The 19,187-nt window shown below is 35.5% G+C and overlaps 1 protein-coding gene across 3 annotated transcripts in view; it reads right to left on the bottom strand.

The window, feature by feature from the left end:
* Positions 1-19,187, bottom strand: part of ZNF385D (zinc finger protein 385D) — a 405,889-nt gene that overhangs the window by 306,644 nt on the left and 80,058 nt on the right. For all 3 annotated transcript variants that reach the window (XM_079300352.1, XM_079300353.1, XM_079300354.1), the window contains exon 2: positions 18,345-18,623. In XM_079300352.1, the coding sequence (XP_079156478.1) occupies positions 18,345-18,623 (279 nt within the window). The remainder of the gene's footprint in view (positions 1-18,344; positions 18,624-19,187) is intronic.

The following is a 19,187-nucleotide window of genomic DNA, read 5'->3' on the forward strand; positions in this document are numbered from 1 at the left end:
TATTCTCATTAGGGAGCTGTGGATAAAGAAAAAGAAGTACCACATTTTTTGACAAAAATACTTAGACTGCTGAAAATGAAAAAGTGAATTACCTGTCAGATTTAGAGTGCAAATGTCAGAGAGGCAAGCCATGACAACAACTGACACCTGAAACATATATCCTCGAGTTCTGGTTGCCAGAAACTCATTGCAGGATATTGAGTGAGTCAGGACACGTGAATGTTTCATATTCCACATCTGCATTTGGGCTGGCTGAGAAATTTTATTTAGCTACTGATTTTCCCATTAGTACTACAAGTAGGTGAAAATGTCTGCTGGACTACTGAACAACTTGCCAGATGAGAGGTTGATATAAGTTATTTTTTACAGCAGAACACTGAGTACCTGCAGTCCCTACTGCTACAGTGCACTCCCATACAGCAGGTGAATGAACAGTTCATAAGTAAACAACAAAGTTTTTTAAGTGATTTCACTGTAATCATTGGTGTATTAGAAATGTCAAGGCAGCCATAAATTTAAATGAGGATAATTTAAATGCAGTTATTAAATGTTGGGACAATTAATTAGGCTTAAATGCAAAATATTAAAACCTAAGTCTTTAATCGAGAAACAGAAATTTGTGTTTCCGTCTGTAAGCTTTGCAATAAGAGACAGAAATAAAGTCTGTGAAGGTTTCAATTCCTGAAGAGCATGGCTTTATCTTGCTTCCTTGAATTTACTTTGGAAAAAAAATAAAGGAGTGGCTGTAACATACAGAGTCCTAAGATATTAAGACTAAATTCAATAAGTTGTGAAGGAGAATTATCTGGGCTCTAGTGCACATGATTTTTCAATGGGCCATTCATCAATATAAACCTCTATGACTTGCAAGTTAAATGCTAGGTTTCTTTCACAGACAATTTCTATTTACTGCTATGGTCAATTCTATTATGAAAGTTATTGCTAAGAAGCAGACATTCAACAGCAACATGCAGCATTCTACAGCAATCAAGAACTTGATGTGATTGAAAACTGAGCGTGTTTGAAAAGAAGCCACTTAAGACTTTATGAAAGAGCAGATTTCCAGATTTAGAAAAACTTCTACTTCAAAGTTATCCTGATTTTAAATCACCTTTTTTTCAGGTTTCATCTTTCTTCCAGCTTTAGCAATTTTTTTGTTTGGTTTTTTTCAGCTTTATCTAGGAACCTGCAGTGTAAGGACAGGTCATTGTGCAGGCTAATATGTCAGCTCCATGTTTAAATAACCTAAAAAGCATAGCAATTAAGCAATACTTTCCTGATTACAGAAACCACTGTTTATTCTCTTAACTCATTAGGAAAACAGAGTTAGAGAGCCCACAGTGTATAAATTTACTGAGGCAAAGACATATTTAGAATTGTTGGACAAAGATTTGGTATCTGAAGAAGAGAATATAAACACATAAATACAAATCTAGTTTCAGACCCATTGCTATCCTCTTCTGGCACCAGAGTGTTTTAAATAAATTTGCTCAATCATTTACTAAGGAGTAGGATAACACTTGATTAGACCACATTGTATCACCTGTTCTTTAGGTTATGCACATCAGTAAATTAAGAAGTCCAGCCTCAAACTGGCACAAATCAGCAGTCCTTTCCAGTGCCCTATTTGTGCTCTTGTGAGAGGCCAAGATACCAGTGCAAGTCCATTGTTTCTTTTCACTGTACTCTTTGATCTGAGATCTTTAATCTGAACTGAAAGATGTAAGCAGCATCACACAAGATCTGACCCGAAATGTTTTCCAAATCTCCATCTACCCAGGAGTTTACTCATGCTCTGAATGCTGATTTGAGTTAGACTTTTGCAGCTCCAGGAAAGAGGGTCTAACCAATTTTGGCAAGAATTTTAAGAAGCATTACATTTTAATTACACTATTTATTTTCACTTATAGCTCCACATGAGACCAAAACACACAATTAAGAAAGATACACAAAAATTTTCTACCAAATGATTCATCATCACTCTCTAGTGAGAATAATTTCAAAGGCAACATTTCAAAAGTTAAGCACATTTACCAGAAAATAATGACCATTCCTCCAAATCTTTATACTAACAATATGGGAACTATACCTAATATAATAAGCAGGAAAGAAGAAATGCACCTAGCTGTAATTGAACAAAAGCTAGAAAGTAGATGGGAAGAAAAGAACAGAAGAAGAAAAAAACGTTGTCAAAAGAATTTATGTTCAAGGGTAATATCATATATTTTTCTGGCTATATCTTAGCATAATATTCAAATTTGGGCCAATTTGCATAGGCTAGAAAAGCAGCATTAAAAGTCTCCTCAGCACATTTTCTTACAGTCTCCCTCCCTAAGTATTTTGCCTGCCTAAGCATGGTCTGAATAAAACCAAAGCAAATTCTTTGATGTGCAGGAGAGAAAATGCCAAAAGGTCAAGAGGCAGCTTCATTGTAAGTACTTCAAAGAACACTATATTTCTGTGCTTTCTTTTACAACATAATATTAATTTAATACTACATTTCTCTTTCAGAAATGCATAGTGACTGAAAAGCATCTATTGAGTAATGGGAAAACATGCTACTCTGAGTTCCTGTGCATTTACAAAACAGTGAGAATCTATGACCCTTTACATCCAAGATTCTGGGCTACAAACTCTGTAAGGAACATGAAAAAAAGTGCTGAGAGTATTTGACAAAAATCCAGGATATGTTTCAAATCCTTACACCCCATTCAGCAGATAAATTCAACTATGTTCCATTATAAGCCTGAAAATCTGATACATTGGCCTTTTCCGTAAAGCCAGAATAAATAAATCCTTTATTGTGGATCTTTCCTGCCCTTCCTTTGCCCCCAAATAATTGCTTTCTTTAATGCTCTCTTCACCAAAAATAAATAGAGACTCAGCTTAAGCTGAAATAGAAGCCGAACATGGATTGAATCTCTTTTTTTTTTCTCCCCCCCAGCTCATCCAGAGTTCCTGTGGTAGAGCCCATTAGCAGTGCATGAAAGCAGATAGCTCAAAGCCCACATAGTTATTCCTGGATTTAAATACAGATTGGAAATGAATGTCCTGTGGATAAATGTCTGTGAAAAACACAGAGGAGAATAAGTGCTTGGGAGATTAAGAGATTTACTGTAACCTCTGTGAAAGCTGAACATTTAAAGGGCAGGAATTCTTCATTTTTCAATCAGCAAATTTAAAGGGGCAGAGATTTATACATAATTAAAACCCTCTGTGTGGGCACATGTGCACGCATATACACACTTTCATAAATCAGTGGATGTATATTACTAACAGATTATGGGACTATTCTGGTGAGCAACATTAATATAAATGTTAGATTTCTTAATTTCTTTAAACAGCACTTAGGCTAGTTCTTAAAATCATTTCAGCTGGTAAAAACCTTTGGGATCATTGAGTACAACAATTCTCTGTAATTGATCAAGATCTCTGACTCAATGAAGACAAATAATTTCTTCTTATTACTAGAACAATACATCCTCAGTAAAAAAAAATTCAGCTACAATTTGGTTTTACAATTGTCCCCTCTTTATGCTTGCTTGATCATTTTTATTACCTTTTACTCATGGGAAACCTAAATGTAGATATGTTGAGGAACTGCTAGGACAAACCTGCCAGATGTTATTGCTATTTCCTTGCCCTATTCTTCCCTTTAGAGCAGGAAAATTCAAAGAACACAGAAGTGTCCAGATAACAAAGATTTGCTTCACACCAAAGGTTAAATATAATAGTCACATGTCTGAAGATCCTGCCCTCCAAAAAAGATGAGGCCATGCACGGACAACAGCATGTACTGAATCCATACATTGAATGTTTAATCCTGGTGTCATGCTTTGCTGTTTCTGAAACTATGAACATTCGGGAACTGCAACACACAAACAAACCCCTGAAGTGGAGATGTGACTGCTGAATATTGCTCACTCTCCTGTTTTGCTTTAGTGCTATGCATCAGAAAGGGTATCCAGATCTAGGAGGCTCTGAACATTCTCTATGACCAGAGTCACCAGCTTGCCTACCCTTCATCTGTCCCTGCCCTACAATGCTCCCTTTCAAACTGTAGCCAAGGGCAATATTCTCATAAATATCTTTGATACAGCAAATCCCTAAGGATTCTAGCAGTGGGTTTCATGTAAAAAATAAACACAATCACATTCTTATGCATCTGATCTCACCTCCCAAAGGCATCTAAAAAATCACAGATCAAGCCCCCAAGCATTTACTCAGAAACCCTTCCAGAATTTGCCAGCAGCAGTTTCAAACACTGCCAGGTAAATTAAATACCCACCAGGGCTTTTTTTTTACTAATTGCAAAAAGCCAAGGATGTTAGAATCTACTATACCTGTGGGAATATTAGGTCTCACATGCTAACAGCAGCTGAACAATACAAACTTGTTACTTTGATCTCCACAAAGAAGAAAAGGTATTAAAAAAAATGCTGTAAACTTCTGAGCAATTCTATAAACATCATGAAAATACAGCTGCCAACACTTTCAGTATTCATACAAGGAGTTTATAATGAAGCTGAAAGGGAGCTTGTGAGGGAATTATTTCTTTGCAATCTAATCTGATAGAAAGTTATGTCTGAATGCCAAGGTTCATCAACAAAGAAAAGCAGAGGGAAAATGGCTACATATTTCAAGGTGAATTCAGGGAAAAAAAAAATTACTCAAAGCAATAAGCCTTAATTTTAATTTTCAATGCTACTGGTATTTTGTTCTATTCATAGCATTATTCTAGGGTCTTCACATTCGTTCTGCTTTACATAGTGATAAGGTAACAGAATCCCCATTCCCAGGAGGGCCAACATAGCAAATATAATATTACCATATGATATTAAAAAATTCCATACACATCATGATCTAATTAAACTAGTGATAGAACAACTGATGATACTGCAACACAACAAATATGCTATGAATCTTTTTATACTTTAAGAGATTTTTTTCTCCTAGTCGAGTATAAAGAGTGAGGTATGCTTTATGTTTCTTTGAGAAAAATTGCAAGGCTCACCCAAGGCTTTCTGTGCAAGAAGATCAGGATTCTTTAGAGGAAATATGTGATTCATTGCTCAGTACTTAAGTGTTAAAAAGATATATTCAATTGGGATAAGTCTTTCTTGTGCTGAGTCAGTTGTGAGGTTGGTTTTTCATTGTGTTGTCTTGCTATTATTTATACGGAGGCAAAAATACAGAAAATGCAGACATGTCTTTTCTTGAAACATAGTTCCAGTTACTTAGAAAAAAAACAAACAGAAAAATAAAGTATCATTGAATCCAGAGAGTTGAGAAATGCCACAGTTGAACTTTGAAGTCTTTAATCTGCTCAAAATCAAACAGTCCTCAGATAAGCATTTCACTGAAGACTTCCTCAGATAAGGGCTATGATTTTTTTCCAGGGTTCCTTGAAGAAGGAGGAAGAAATAAGAGAGAGAGAGATCTGGGGAGAGTATTGGGTTTGTGCATATGTCTTTTGCTTACAATGAAAGAGCATTACAACTTCTGCTGGGCAATTTGCACCAACCTGCCAGCGTCTGGCAGGAGGATCCCACCCACCATCTGAGTAGGAAATGCATGCACCAGGCACTCAAATTAATGTGACATACGAATTCTATGGAAATTTATGCTAATTTCCTTAATGGCTTCAAGATGGTCAGGAAACAAAATATATTCCATGTTTTGTCAGGCTGTCAGTTACTTCAACATGCAAGACAAATGGTTTCCTCCTCTATTCCATAGTCATCCCCACAGTTGCTCATTTACACATGGTAGTAATTTCCCATATTTGTTTCTAACTCTGCTAGTTAATATTATCCTATAAAATGAATTTTCATTACTAATTTTCTCATGGAATCAGGAAAAAGCATTGACCAACCCCATCCAAATCCTGCTATTCCCTCATCAGCCAGTCTCCTCGTTTTGCAGCACTGATTCCTTTGCATTCTGTTAGTTTGTTCAGGGGTTCATGCCACAGTTCACAGGGGGCTGTGAAGGGCATTTTACTACCAAAGAGAGCACTTCTCCACAGGAGCCAAGGCCTTCTAAAGTCTTCTATGAGATTAAACAGTACGAGCCTAACCTCACACATTGTCACAGCAAAATGGTCTGGTAGGAAGCTGCTGTTGGCCAGATTAGTGTCCTGGGTATGAGTGATATGCTGCCTTTCCCACAGGGCCTCTTTGGGTCACAGTGGGTGACCCAACCTTACACAGTACGAAGAGAAAAGGAGACTTAGGCTCATTTTTGCACAAAATAAACAAACTGAGCACATTTCAAAGTCCTGCTGTGCTTTGTGTATATATTTCTGTCTGCATTGATTTCAAGAATGTTGCTAAATGCTTTATTATCAAAGGAATATAAAGGATGAAGCAGATATGATTTGTTTTCATCCACTCCTTGTCTTTCTGAAGAAACTGTTTTATTAACTCACCAGCTCTGCCATTTTGTGTTTGCACATGCTGCTTCAGCCAGCACATTTGAACATAACATTTATAGCAGGTGAACTGTGGAGCATGGAGAGTTCTGTCAGAACACATTAACCAGAAATCCTTTGGATATCCACAAACAGTAAGTCAGGGTGACAAGTATCTTTCTCAGTAACTTTGGGGACCAGATAAGGTTGAATACTCAAGCTTTCTGTTATGACACTTCATAAAATATCCACAGTTAGTTATTAAAAGAAAAAAGCAATATTATGAAGACTGTTCTCCAAAGAAATTTAAAAAGAGTGACTTGCTCTTTTTAAAAAGGAATACAAATTTTTATAAAGAATATAGCAGTGTTATCTTAATAGCACTGCATAGTAACTATGGCATTCCATACTCCATGAGGAAAAAAAAGTCTTGCATCTAGATATCATGTTTCATTAACCCTATCAACAACTAATATAATTCTAGAGATCTGTCAGAAGTAATGCCTATCCTCACTAAGTGTTGATTTATATCAGCTGTATCATAATATGAATACTAATATGTGATGAGCTTTCTTGACTTTACTGAATAGAAAAACAAACATTTAAGAAACAAAACACATCACACCAAAAAGAGCAGGTTTTCTGGACTATAAAATTTGCATATGAATGAAAATAATTAAAATCTGAGTTAAAAGAAACATAACTCACCTTTCAGGACCATTTAAAAAATTCTATTCCTGATGAGGTTCACTTGAAATCATCATGAATATGATTTCTGATTTTGTTTTCTGACAAAACAAACACATACCATTTGGGAAATTCCTTTAAATAATAAAGTACTGCAACTCTTCAGAAAAAAAAAAAATTAAATGAATAATCAAAAAACCTCCACAAAACAACCAACAAAAAAAAAAAAAAAAACCAAAACCATCAATGACTACACTTTTCAAAGATTAAAAACTAACTGCTGCCTACCATCCAGAACTCTGGGCTAATCAGCAGATAGTGCACAAATGCACTCCCTATAAAGCATAGCACTGGAATTTTCTGCCAAACTAGCCAAGATTTGCTAACAAATTCCTATGCACACTAAGAATAAAGTGGGCTTGGTGGATGTACATGTGTGTGCATGAATATATAATCCCTGTACTCATATATTCGAAATTAGCGAGACCCTCTAGTACTCTCATTAATGCAGTCAATGGGTTTTGTAGGATGGCGTGTCTGCAATATCAAAGGAAAAAAAACCAAAAATAACAACAGATTATTTTCCTTACAACAAATTTTGCAGGCATATAACAGATTAAACTAACCTACACTACAAAATTTAGCCTTTTCCAAGAGAAAAAGAAATTTATAGCATACGTACAGTTCCACAGAGATAAAATTAGGAGACAATCTGTTGAAATAAACTCTTCTGCAAGGAAATTAAAGCACTGGTAAAGTAAAAATATTTCTTTCTTCAATAGTACTGAAACTTCCATGAGCTACTTTAGTTGCTCTTTGTTTATCTATAACATTATTTGTTTCCTCAATCCTTTAATTTGGAGTGCTCCTAAGAGCAGAGAGGCTTGCCACGATTCTTGAAAGAATGTATTTCACAGTAAGAAGTCTTTAAATGACAACACTGCAATTCTGAAGAATATATATTTCTTAAAGCCTGACAGTTTCAGGATCTTTTCTTTGGCTTTCTAAAGAATATTTCCTCTGGTTTTGACAAGGGTCACTGGCATCAGAAGAGTCAGTGATAAAATCAAAATCAATACAATGAATTACTGTGGCAGTGCATTTTTCTTGAATATTTCAAGATTTTAAAACACTAGAAATACTCTTTTACTGATGTGTAAATAGAAAGCCGTGTTTTCCTTAAAATAAAAAAATTAGTTCTCAATTAAGAATAATTTAATTTCATAATGAGATGTGATTGGTCAGAAAATAAAACACCACACAAAACAAAAAAAACCAAAAAAAAAACCAATAAACAAATTCAATATCAATTACTGGATAATTTTTCTAAGGAGCTGTTAGATCTCTCCAGTGTTTACATGACAGCCTACTGTTGAAATCTTCAATGGTTTATGTTAAAAGCTAATTTATTACAAGAAAAGGAAAGTTTGAAAGGTTATTTATATTGGCCTGCTGGGAAGATCACATTGTTGAACAAGATTGTATCTGATGTTCTTTACTAAATCCTGCAGGATCTGTTCTTTCATCTGTCACCACTAAAGACAAAAGTAAAGGTCTAAAAACAAGATCCATGTATGCTAGTAGCTTTGTTCCTAGATTTCCTCCTTTAGAGGACAAGAATTTTATTTTATAATGTCTAACTAGGCAGACTGTAACATGAATCAATAGCAGTTCTGAGTATATGCTACAGGCAATTTGATGAAAAAACAAAGGTAGGAAAAAAGGCTTCAACAGCTCATTTTACATCTCAGAGCCTTTCAAAGAATACAGAATTTACCGTATTTGTTTTGCTTCTGTCAAGCACTATCAGCACCTGACATTCTGAGTGGAATTTTCTTGGTTATTTTTTCCTTTTCAAACACACAGCTATGAATAAAAATCTAAGCTTTTTGCTATACATATCTTGGTCCTGCCCCATGTAAATCAAACAAGCAGACCTCTGAACTCTTAAAATTGAAATTTTCCCAGTATTTTCTACAGAACCTTAGAAAAATTCAAGTGGTAAGGTAATCTCTGGAATTTACTTAACCTCTTACTCAAAGCAGAAATAATTTCAAGGTTAGATCAGGCTGAGTTCTTAGAATCTTTGGAGAAAAATTTCCACTCCCTCTTCGGTCTATTTATTCCTGTGCTGACTCACTTCTACAGCAAAGTTCTGAATGATTGTATCCATATATCTAACCAGAATTTTCCTTGCTGCAATTTGTGATATTCTTCTCTTGCCCTTTCATATACATCCATCTTCTACCTAAAAGCCCCACAAGGAAGTTGAAGACTGCAAAAGGCCCAACGATCCCTTCTTTTCTTCACAGTAAATAAAACCAGCCTTGTCGACTTCTCCTTGTGAGTCACATACTCAGATAACCTTTCACACCCACTCCGTTACAATGATGTCCCTCTTGCACTGGGGGCCCAAAACTGGGCACAGCACTGTCCCAGTCTGTTGTTCGTTGATCCCATTTGACATTTTGTCCACAAGGACACCCAAGCCTTTTTTTCACAAGACTGCTGTATCAAGCATGGGGAAAACAGAGCTAAGTGGAGTCAGAACTATGGTCATGTAATCGTTGGTTTTCTTCAATTTGATGACCAAATTAAAAAATAAAATGAATAAATAAATAACAATTTTTGCATTAAAAAAAATAACAACTGCACCGTAATAATAATTTTAAAATAAGATACAAATCAAAACAATATCCTACAAAAAAACTAGGACATTATCAGAATGGACCAAGAAAAAACCAAAATTCTATTGTGCTTGCCAAGTGGAAAAAACATCCATTCACAATGAAATTTGTCAGGGTTCAAACTTCTGCTGAGTTTGAGAACAGGAATGAAAGTGGAAGGACAAAATTTTTACTCACTATTAAGCAATATTTTTACTTCTTTTGGGATGCAATGAGAATTAATCAAAGGCAGGAATGGAGTTCTTCTGGCCAAAAAGGGACAGATGAGTCATTAAGTGTTCTCAAATGGGACAGGTTCAACAGAAGAAAGCTCCATTTCTGGATAATCTTTAATAAAATTACTAACCAAATGGAGTCAAAATACCAAAGTGAATAATTTTTACATTTGTAGTTTTCTTTTCACTGTACTTCACCAGGAATGATATTGCTTAAAGATCATAAAATGTATGATCACAAAATTATTTTTCATTAACTTTCTCTTTTCTTCTACAACATTTTAGAATTCAGCACAGAGAGAGACTCTGTCTAGATTTTGGTTCTAATCTAATAGCCATTATGCTGCTAAAGCCTATAAAAAAAACCATTCAATACTTATTTTATAATAAAAATGTTGTTACATTCTGTATAATAAATTATATATCATCCCCACCAGGGAGGGCTTGCATTTAAAAACATATTATCCTTACAAAGTTTCTAGAGGAGTATCTTAAAAATCTGATTTTTTATTACAGAACAGAGTATTACTAAACAGTAATACAAAGTATCACAAAGCATTACTGAACGTTAAGTGAGCTGCTTTGCTTGCTATTAGTGCATGTTTCCTGCTCTCTGATTTCATATTTATGGAAAAACTGGGGGGAAATCTTGATTATGTTTATATACCCATAATGCTGTCTGCATGAGGACTCCAGCCAGGCTAACCTACAGGCATTAATGTGAGAAACAAAGGAAAGACATCACACAGATTAAGTCACTCCCACAGCAGCAGAACTGTAGATTAGAATTAGAATTTCCACAATGATTTGTACTGAGCCACCATAGCTATCGTTAATTAATTTCCTGAACAGAGGAAGGAACTTGCCTCCTTCTCTTGAAATCAACAGGTTTCACAGTTAATTTCGCTGGTCTTGAATCTCCAATCTTGAGATATATTTCCCCTACTGAGAAATATGTCAGAGGATAAGAGGATAACTAAAGATTTCAGTGACAAGACTATCAGGAAGACAGTGAATTTTGAATCAGAGGAAAAAAAAAAAGCCATGAATAATTAAAATTCAGCCCTACTCAAATTTGTCTCACATCTGATATTTGCCATTTTTTTCTTCTACTGAGATATAGCTCAAAAATTTTGCATGAATGCTGTGATATCCTAAAAAAATTAAAAGTTAATGCTACATGAGACATACAAAATTATAATTTTATAGCTTCTTTGAAGATTACAGACCTACATTTGAAATAAGAAAGCAACTGAATATGGGAAAAGCTAGCTCTTAGGAAATTAATACCGAGAGGTGTTGATAAACTTTGTGCGTTGTCATGACGCATGGAAGATCTGTTGCCTACCAGATGCCAGTGCAGGGGGGAAAAAAACCCATCATATTAAAAGAAGACAAGTTACTGAGAAGGTCTGGATGGAAGCCATGGTCATCATAATCTATATTGGACCTAGTGATATAAGCAGAACTAAATGGAGAGCCTGCAAAACAGGTTTCGACAGTTTGTTATCTGTATGTACAAGATCAAATGCCAGAGCTCTCAGAAATGAGAATGGTGCCACACTCAGGGAGAAGCACAGAATGGCACACCACCTCACACAGTTCATGCTACAGTCAAAACATAAAGAAAATACTTGCTTAAATCAGTATTACCTTTTAAGAAGGGAGAAAACTGGTTCAGATAAATAGGTACTATGGCAAGTCTTAGCCTAAAATAAAATAAAATAAAATAAAAGTACTTCGAAGAGGTTATATTGATGCTAAGTAGAAGTTCAAAGAGCAAGATGTCCTATACTTGTCAAGTGTATTTTAAAGGCAAAAGGACATAAAAGGCAGTTATTTTTCAATATGGAAGAAAGTGTGCACACCTAGGAGCAAGATAAAGACCTGAAAATATGAGGTTATAAATGTCTAAGAAGGACAAGAAAACTTGATAGAACAGTATTTGGAATATGCAGAGTAAAATCTGTGAGGATGGCAGATTAAATGTAGCAAGCAGGCACACGGTGGATGAAGATTTTCACCCTCTAAACTGCACATAACAGTGTCTTTGTGTGCTCTTAACACCTCAAAGAACTCCATCCTCCATGTCTTCACACAGCTCTCAAAAACCCTCTCCAGGTGTGCTAAAAGGCAGCAAAGAAGGACCCACTTCTAAACTTGTTTCAGCTGCCACTGTTGAATTTCTCTTGGACAAACAACCACATCCTTTAGCTGAAGGCAATTTACTAAGCATCTTGCTTCAAGACAGTGAAAAGGAGGGCACTCTACACAGAAGGGTGTAGTAGAAGAATCTATGCAGTCCTATATTCAGGTAGCAAACTGAATTCTTTGGAACTTTTTGAATTTGGAGTTAGAGGCTCATTTAGACCTTGGGCAGATGTTCTTTATGGTTGAGATTCTCCACACAGTTTGATTGGTAATAAACTGCTACAGCACATTTTATTCATTTGTCACTTCAGACAGAAGAAAAGAAAGGAATTGGCTAGCTGACACCAGAACTACACTTTAACAAAAAATATAAGCACATCCTTAAGTGCACCTGATGAACAATAAGGAACTTCAAAAATACTTTAAGCATATTTAGATATAAATTTCTACTTATCCCCCAGCTTCTGAAGAATTAGCCATAATTAAAAATCACAGCTATATATGCTTCTATACATTTTTTAAAATGTTGTCATGCTATGTAGTGGACCAATTTCCAGATATGCCACAGGCAAAATTATGTAAATCCTATGGATTTTTTCACCCCAAATCCAAAAGAATGTTTTGGGAATTGCTAAAATAAATTTTAGCTGTGTGACTGCATGCCAATACTGAAGTTATTCCAAGTGCACTCAAACTTTCCCCACAGCCTCCCCACAACTTGTTACAGTGCCAACTTTACCTATGATTGATCTGTATTAAAATTTAGCAACATCCATTTGCATTTATTTGTAGCAACAGACAGACAGCAAGTCCACATGGATATTTGCACACATGTAAAGAGTTTGTCCACATTTACCATCCATTCATTTTGTATAGTAACAATGCCAAGTAGATCCTATGATGCTTATTAGAGGAAAAATCAACATCAGGCATGTAGCTAGTGTGAGCTGGCTCTTAAGACTCTCATTCACCATGTGATAAAACTTTGTAGTGAACTATGACATCCCATATGGTGATATTACCTCCCTGAATAAAATGAAAAAGATTCTGCAAATACAAGTGGTGGTTTAAAAGCATGCCTTACTTGCAAAAGTGCTCTTGAAAGCAGAAACTGTTAATAGTTCACTAACTGAAACAGGAATATGATGAAAACAGACAAGTGCTTTGAAATAAGGAGGAATATTTACATTTGAAAGGAATGGAAGTGACAATGTACTGCCCTTAGCCAGACCTACTTGTTCAGAAATCTCCAGCTTTGACATTTGGGAGATATTACAAATACCCAGAAGAAACCTGCTGTGACACTTTACAAGACAATAGCATCTATGATCCACAAACAAGAAGCTTAAAACCAGAGGAAAATACATATTGGATTTACTGTTTAATGGCCATGAAGCTCTGCATCAGAATAGGACATTTAAAAGAAAAAAAAAGTTTGCTAGATATGTGACTTCCGGGGACATCTCAAGCGGATCTGACAATTCTTACTTGCCAGAAAAGCAATGGAAAATCACCTGGTCTGAAGGAAAACACACTTTGCCTGAAGACTTCCTCTTTTCTCAATGTCCTGTCCAATCCTATTCCTCTGAAAGGAGGGGTAACAGAATTAAAATAGCAAATGATACCATTTCATTGAAAGCCTTAACTTGGTGGTTTACCACCAAAAAGTAAGAATCTGTCAACCCCAAAGCCATTAATTTTCAGGATCACAAAACATGACAGCAGAGGTGTAAAATGCAACGGCACCAAGGAGACAGAAAATAAACAGCAACACAGAAGTGCAAGGACAAATTCTGCAAGCAGTTTAGATAAATCACCTGGATTTTCTACCTGCAGATTAGTAAAAAGTAAAGATTTAGATGCAAGTGAAAAATTGTAAAAGATTAAGCATTTTCTCTGACCAGTGTGCAAAATATTTACTGTGTAGATTTAAGTAAACTGCCATCTCAAGAGTTGTTGTAGGAAACTACTATGTCGAAAAAAGAATAAAATGTGGGAAACAAACATCCCTTTTTAGTGCATATTTCATAATACTCATTACCATACCAGTCAAATTTTTATTCATTCTAAAGTAATATTAAGTGTTGAATTAAGAGATTTGCTTTTTGAAATTAGCAAGGGGAAAAAATAATCTCAATTCTGATACCTTTTGCTTCTTTTTTTCCACATACTAGGTGTCCTTGTTGGCACTACAATAAAATGTTACTTTAATGAAATTTTAGTGGAAAAAAAAAGTTGCAGTTGGGTTTAGTTCAAAAGACAGTAAATAAAACATGCTAAATTGGATAGTCTTTGGTCTGGGTCAAGAATTTAGAGAGCTAGATAAATAAACTACCAGCAAATGCCTCACTGCCTCCTATGTTTCAAAACAATAATGGTTCAGAAATCAGTATTAAAATGTAAGGAATTCTATCAATTTTGTGACATTGCTCACCTCCTTCATTATTTTCTCACTTGTTCTCTAGTGTATTTTTGGAAGTATTGCAGAGGAAAGCAATTTTAGGTTTTGTCCTAACCATTCCTCAATTCACTCTCAATGATTCAGCAATTTACACAAAAGAATGCACAGAAGAATTTCTGGTTTACATAAAATTTTAGAAACATCAGCTTTCTCACTGGTGCTGCTATACATTTGCATCCACAGCTATTTTTCCATTCTGTCAGTAGGAATGGGAGTTTTGCTCCTGCCAGTTAAAATAAACAATTTTCCCCCAAGAGGTCACCTCTTCTCACAGTGTCCAGGTGAGTTTTGTGAGAAGTGGTGCAATGTCAGCAGACCAAATAGGAACTGCATCTTGCCCTCTTTTAATACCAAAACATACTCAAAATATCCGCTGACTTTCTTGTCACCTTTCCACTGCACGCATAAGAGCAGGAAGGCAAAAAAATCACCAGTTAGAAGAATATTCACTAGAGTGTAATGAGGAAAGTGTGAGAAGTCTTTTTAAGAGACATAAAAGGCAATTATTAGGAGGAAAGTACACAGAAAATTGAGTTGCTCCCAAGCACATACAGCTCGCTAACAGAAGTGCTGATGTTCTCACTATGTCCTGTTAAGTCATCACAAAGCACTGTACCAAGTAATGACACAAGAAACATTGGGTTCACATCCCTTTTGTGGCTGCACAGTGTGCTCTTCTGAGGTTTCTCTGCCCCAGGAAGGAACCACATGGGTATCGTACAGTAAAGCTGCCAAACAGACACATAAGAAACTAACAAAACTTTTCAGAGCACATGTGGTTATTCAAATACAGTCCAGATACCAACAGAGCAGAAAAAGAAACTTTTAAACCACAATACACATTCTTTACTGATTACAGATTTGCAGATGTTAACAGGCCTTGTGCATAAGCAGCTTACCTTATGAAATTAGGCAGAGATACTCAAGTACAGTAAATGTTCTGTTATTCACATCCAACAAAAGCTACTTCACATAGCTAGAAGTTGATGACTGCAGCATGACAACTCTAATTACACAGTCAAATGCTAATACAGCTGAACCCTTCCTCTGTTCAGCAGTCCATTGCAAATTATTTTGGAACAAGACATGGTCTTTTGTTTCATATTAATCAATCTTACTCTTTCTATTATCCCCTCGTGATACAGAACACACAAACCTATCCTGCTTTGAGGGAATAATTTGGAGATGAAACAAAATGAGAAACCACAACTCCAACATTTTTCCAACTTTTCCATGCATGTTAGTTCCAAGTGAGCATCCAGCATTGGAAAGGCCTATTGAACAAAATACAGTTCATGAAACACTGCATTTAGAAATTAAGTTGCCTTGTGCATAGTACAGATACTTCACTCATATGTCAAGACATAATGAGTAACTATAATGACAAAACCTTAGAAGATTATGCATAAAGCAGAACACTCACATACTTTTAATTCACAGCAGAATTTAGTCTCCAGAATTATTATGTCACTAATGTGGACATCAAGCATTACAGCTGTCTTTTGTGACAATCAGACTTCCACACAAGAAATATCATTCTCTTAAATAAAGTATCCTTCTGACATTCATTGAGAAAACAATGTGCATGTGTTACAGTTACATCAATGACCTTCAAAAAGCACCATTTCCATGTACATGATAAACTGCAATGGTCAAGTCATAATTTATTTATTCATGATCATATGTCTCTTGAGCTTGCTGGGGTCTCATCAGTAAAACAATCATTTGACAGAAAAATGTTCCCCATATCTCAGATATACAAGTTACAACAAAATCTATTATGGTAAAAGGACTCTCATGTTCTGATTTCTACTCATCTTAGAAAAGGCATCTCAGGCTCTATTCAAAGTCTCTATTCAAACTCAAATATTCAGTTCTAATTCAGTTCTAAATTCTATAAAAAAAAATTTATACTGAACTCCCTAATTTATAACACTCAGTTGAGGAGAACTGAACTTGAAAAATCCCTTCCTTATGCTCCACCCTACATTATTTTCTCAGTGGAGTTTTACTTTTGACAATATTCCAAGATCTTTGCCATAGTTGAAAATCCTTAAGTTTCACATAAACCTCCCAAATAATTGCACTTTGAGACAAAGAGCTAGATAGTCATTTAGCTATTTTCTGACTACAAAAGCAGCTACACACAAGATGGATACTTTTTAGGAGGACATATTAAATATGCTGCTATACTGCTAGTTTGAGCCTCTCCAGGATATAAATGTTGAACCATGATTGAAACCCTCTGATACTAATCTCAGCATTGTTTAATTACTAATTCTTTCATTATCATGGATTAGAGTGGAAAAATGAACTGCAGAAAAAATATTTCTATCATTAGCAAAATTGTTGGGCTAATAATAAAAATAACAATTCCACCTTAACCAAAGATAGCAATAAATTACACTGTGTTTGTTTGGTTTTATAGAGAATGCATTTGTGGATAACCACATTGCACCTTTAATCAATTACGAAATCAATTTTTCTTTATGCATTTCCACAGCTCCAGCTAATGGTAGTAGCACTTCTTTCTAAGCCTGAACTCTGAACATTGTCAAATGCTGCAATTCCACTTGCCACTTAAATTCAAAGTTAAGTGTATTGTTGAATATTATGGGGGTGTTATAGGTGTTATGGTTGTGTTTTAGAGAAATGAGCAACACCTCAGACACAGAAAAGCACTCACATCCAACACACTCAGGCAAAATACCAATGTTATTACCCCCTCTTAAAGTGGAAACAAAGCAGAGACTAATAAAACACTAATATGAAGGTTTATCTAAGCATTGTTGCTTTGCATATCCTTCTGCAGGTGGGGCAGGAAGCAACTCAAGGCACAGAATAATCAGCAACATGTATGATATGGAGAAAGAAAGTCTGAAAGCCCTAAGTACAACGTATTAAGACAATTATTTCTCTGACATGGTACAGAGAAGCAGATAGAACAATGCAGTATAAGTCTATACCTGGTACAGCAAAGTTGAGTACTACCTGTTATTAAATTGAGAAAATAACAACATGGTAATTAATTTTTTCTTGTCATCATTTGCCTCTATTATCTAATCTGCCTCAGCGCAAAAAGCCACAAGAGTGTTTTTCTTTGGGGATTGCAATTCACTCTGATGATTGAAGAGTATGCCACCTACTACAAAACACATTGCCCAAAGCTGCTGATGAAATCGATCAAAGTCAAAATAAGTTTTGTTCCATCTCTCTTTCACTTCAGACAGGATCTTTAAACAAACTTATGTTAGCTGTGGGTTGAACCCAGAATTAGCAAGCTAAAGCTAAAGGAGTCTGGGAATGTACTTCTGTGTAATGAACTTGTTTCAATACATTTCACATCCACTCTACATTCATTAAAAGCAAGCATGCCCCTAACAAGGATAACCTTTCTAGCAAACTGTGAAATATGGAATATCACTGATTATGCTGAAAACCATCAAAATGCAAATGAAATGAGAAAGAATCTGAATCAACATCACTATGTAAACAAAATATAAAATGAAAACTCTTGTAATAACACAGATGGTATATGTTTAGCTATTTGCCAGATGCTGATGTTAGGGATGATCTCCAGCACCGTGAAGTCACCAAAAACCTTTGCTTTAAATTCAAAGTACTTGTTGTCTGAATAAAACAAAGTTTATTTTCATATCTATCAACAAACTACACATTGCTGGAATTCTCAGATCAAAACATAGCAAAGATATATATATCATAATGCTTACCATTATCACTTTTGAGATTTCCATTGCTCAGCTGTTTCAACCTCTTCTGATGGGATTTGCCGTTGTAGTGGATTTGTGCCTGAGCAGCAGAGTTTAGCTGAATGTTGCAGACATTACACAAAGTGAAATTGGTGTGTTTCTTTTCTCTCTCCTTCTTTTCTTCAGTGCCATCAGGTGCTAATTCTTTCTCATCTTCCCGGTCTGGGAGAGATGTGAAATCTGAATTGTATGACTGGTTATCAACTGGTAAATCAGGACTCCAGGGCTTCTTCATATTTTCTGAGAAGAAAAAAAACACAAGAGAGAAAATTTATGAGAACATAAAATAATATACACAAGATAGTGACATCTGCAAATCACTAAAAGACAGAAAAAAATCTTTGCATTTTATTTTAACATTATGTTTCCACTCATATATTTTGGTTTCTGTTCAAGCTTTCCAGCTCTTCTATGTAACTTGACTAACTTCACAGCCAGGTGCCCAAAGCTGAGCCCAGGAGATGTGGATGTGACATCTCCTGTGATCACTTATCTAAAAAAGGGTAAAAACACTTCAGGAGCTGAGAAAAAAAAAAGTGAGACAAAACAGCCCTTCAGTCAATGGAAAAAAAGGGCAAAAAAGTATAAGTAGCAGAAGAATCTCCCCCCCTTATATATAAACTCACCCTTGAGTTTATTAAATAATTAGCAACCCCAGTCACCCTCTCCCCACTTCCTGCGATTGCTTTCAAGCCCAAGTCTAAACTTTATAACTTTCACATTGAGAGTAGTTCAAAGACAAATAAACATGCTATTAATTTCTTATCTTAACCACCCAGGATTATAATTGAAGGATAGTTATCT

This window comes from Erithacus rubecula, assembly GCF_903797595.1.
Source record: "Erithacus rubecula genome assembly, chromosome: 3".
In the NCBI taxonomy this organism is placed as follows: Eukaryota; Metazoa; Chordata; class Aves; order Passeriformes; family Muscicapidae; genus Erithacus; species Erithacus rubecula.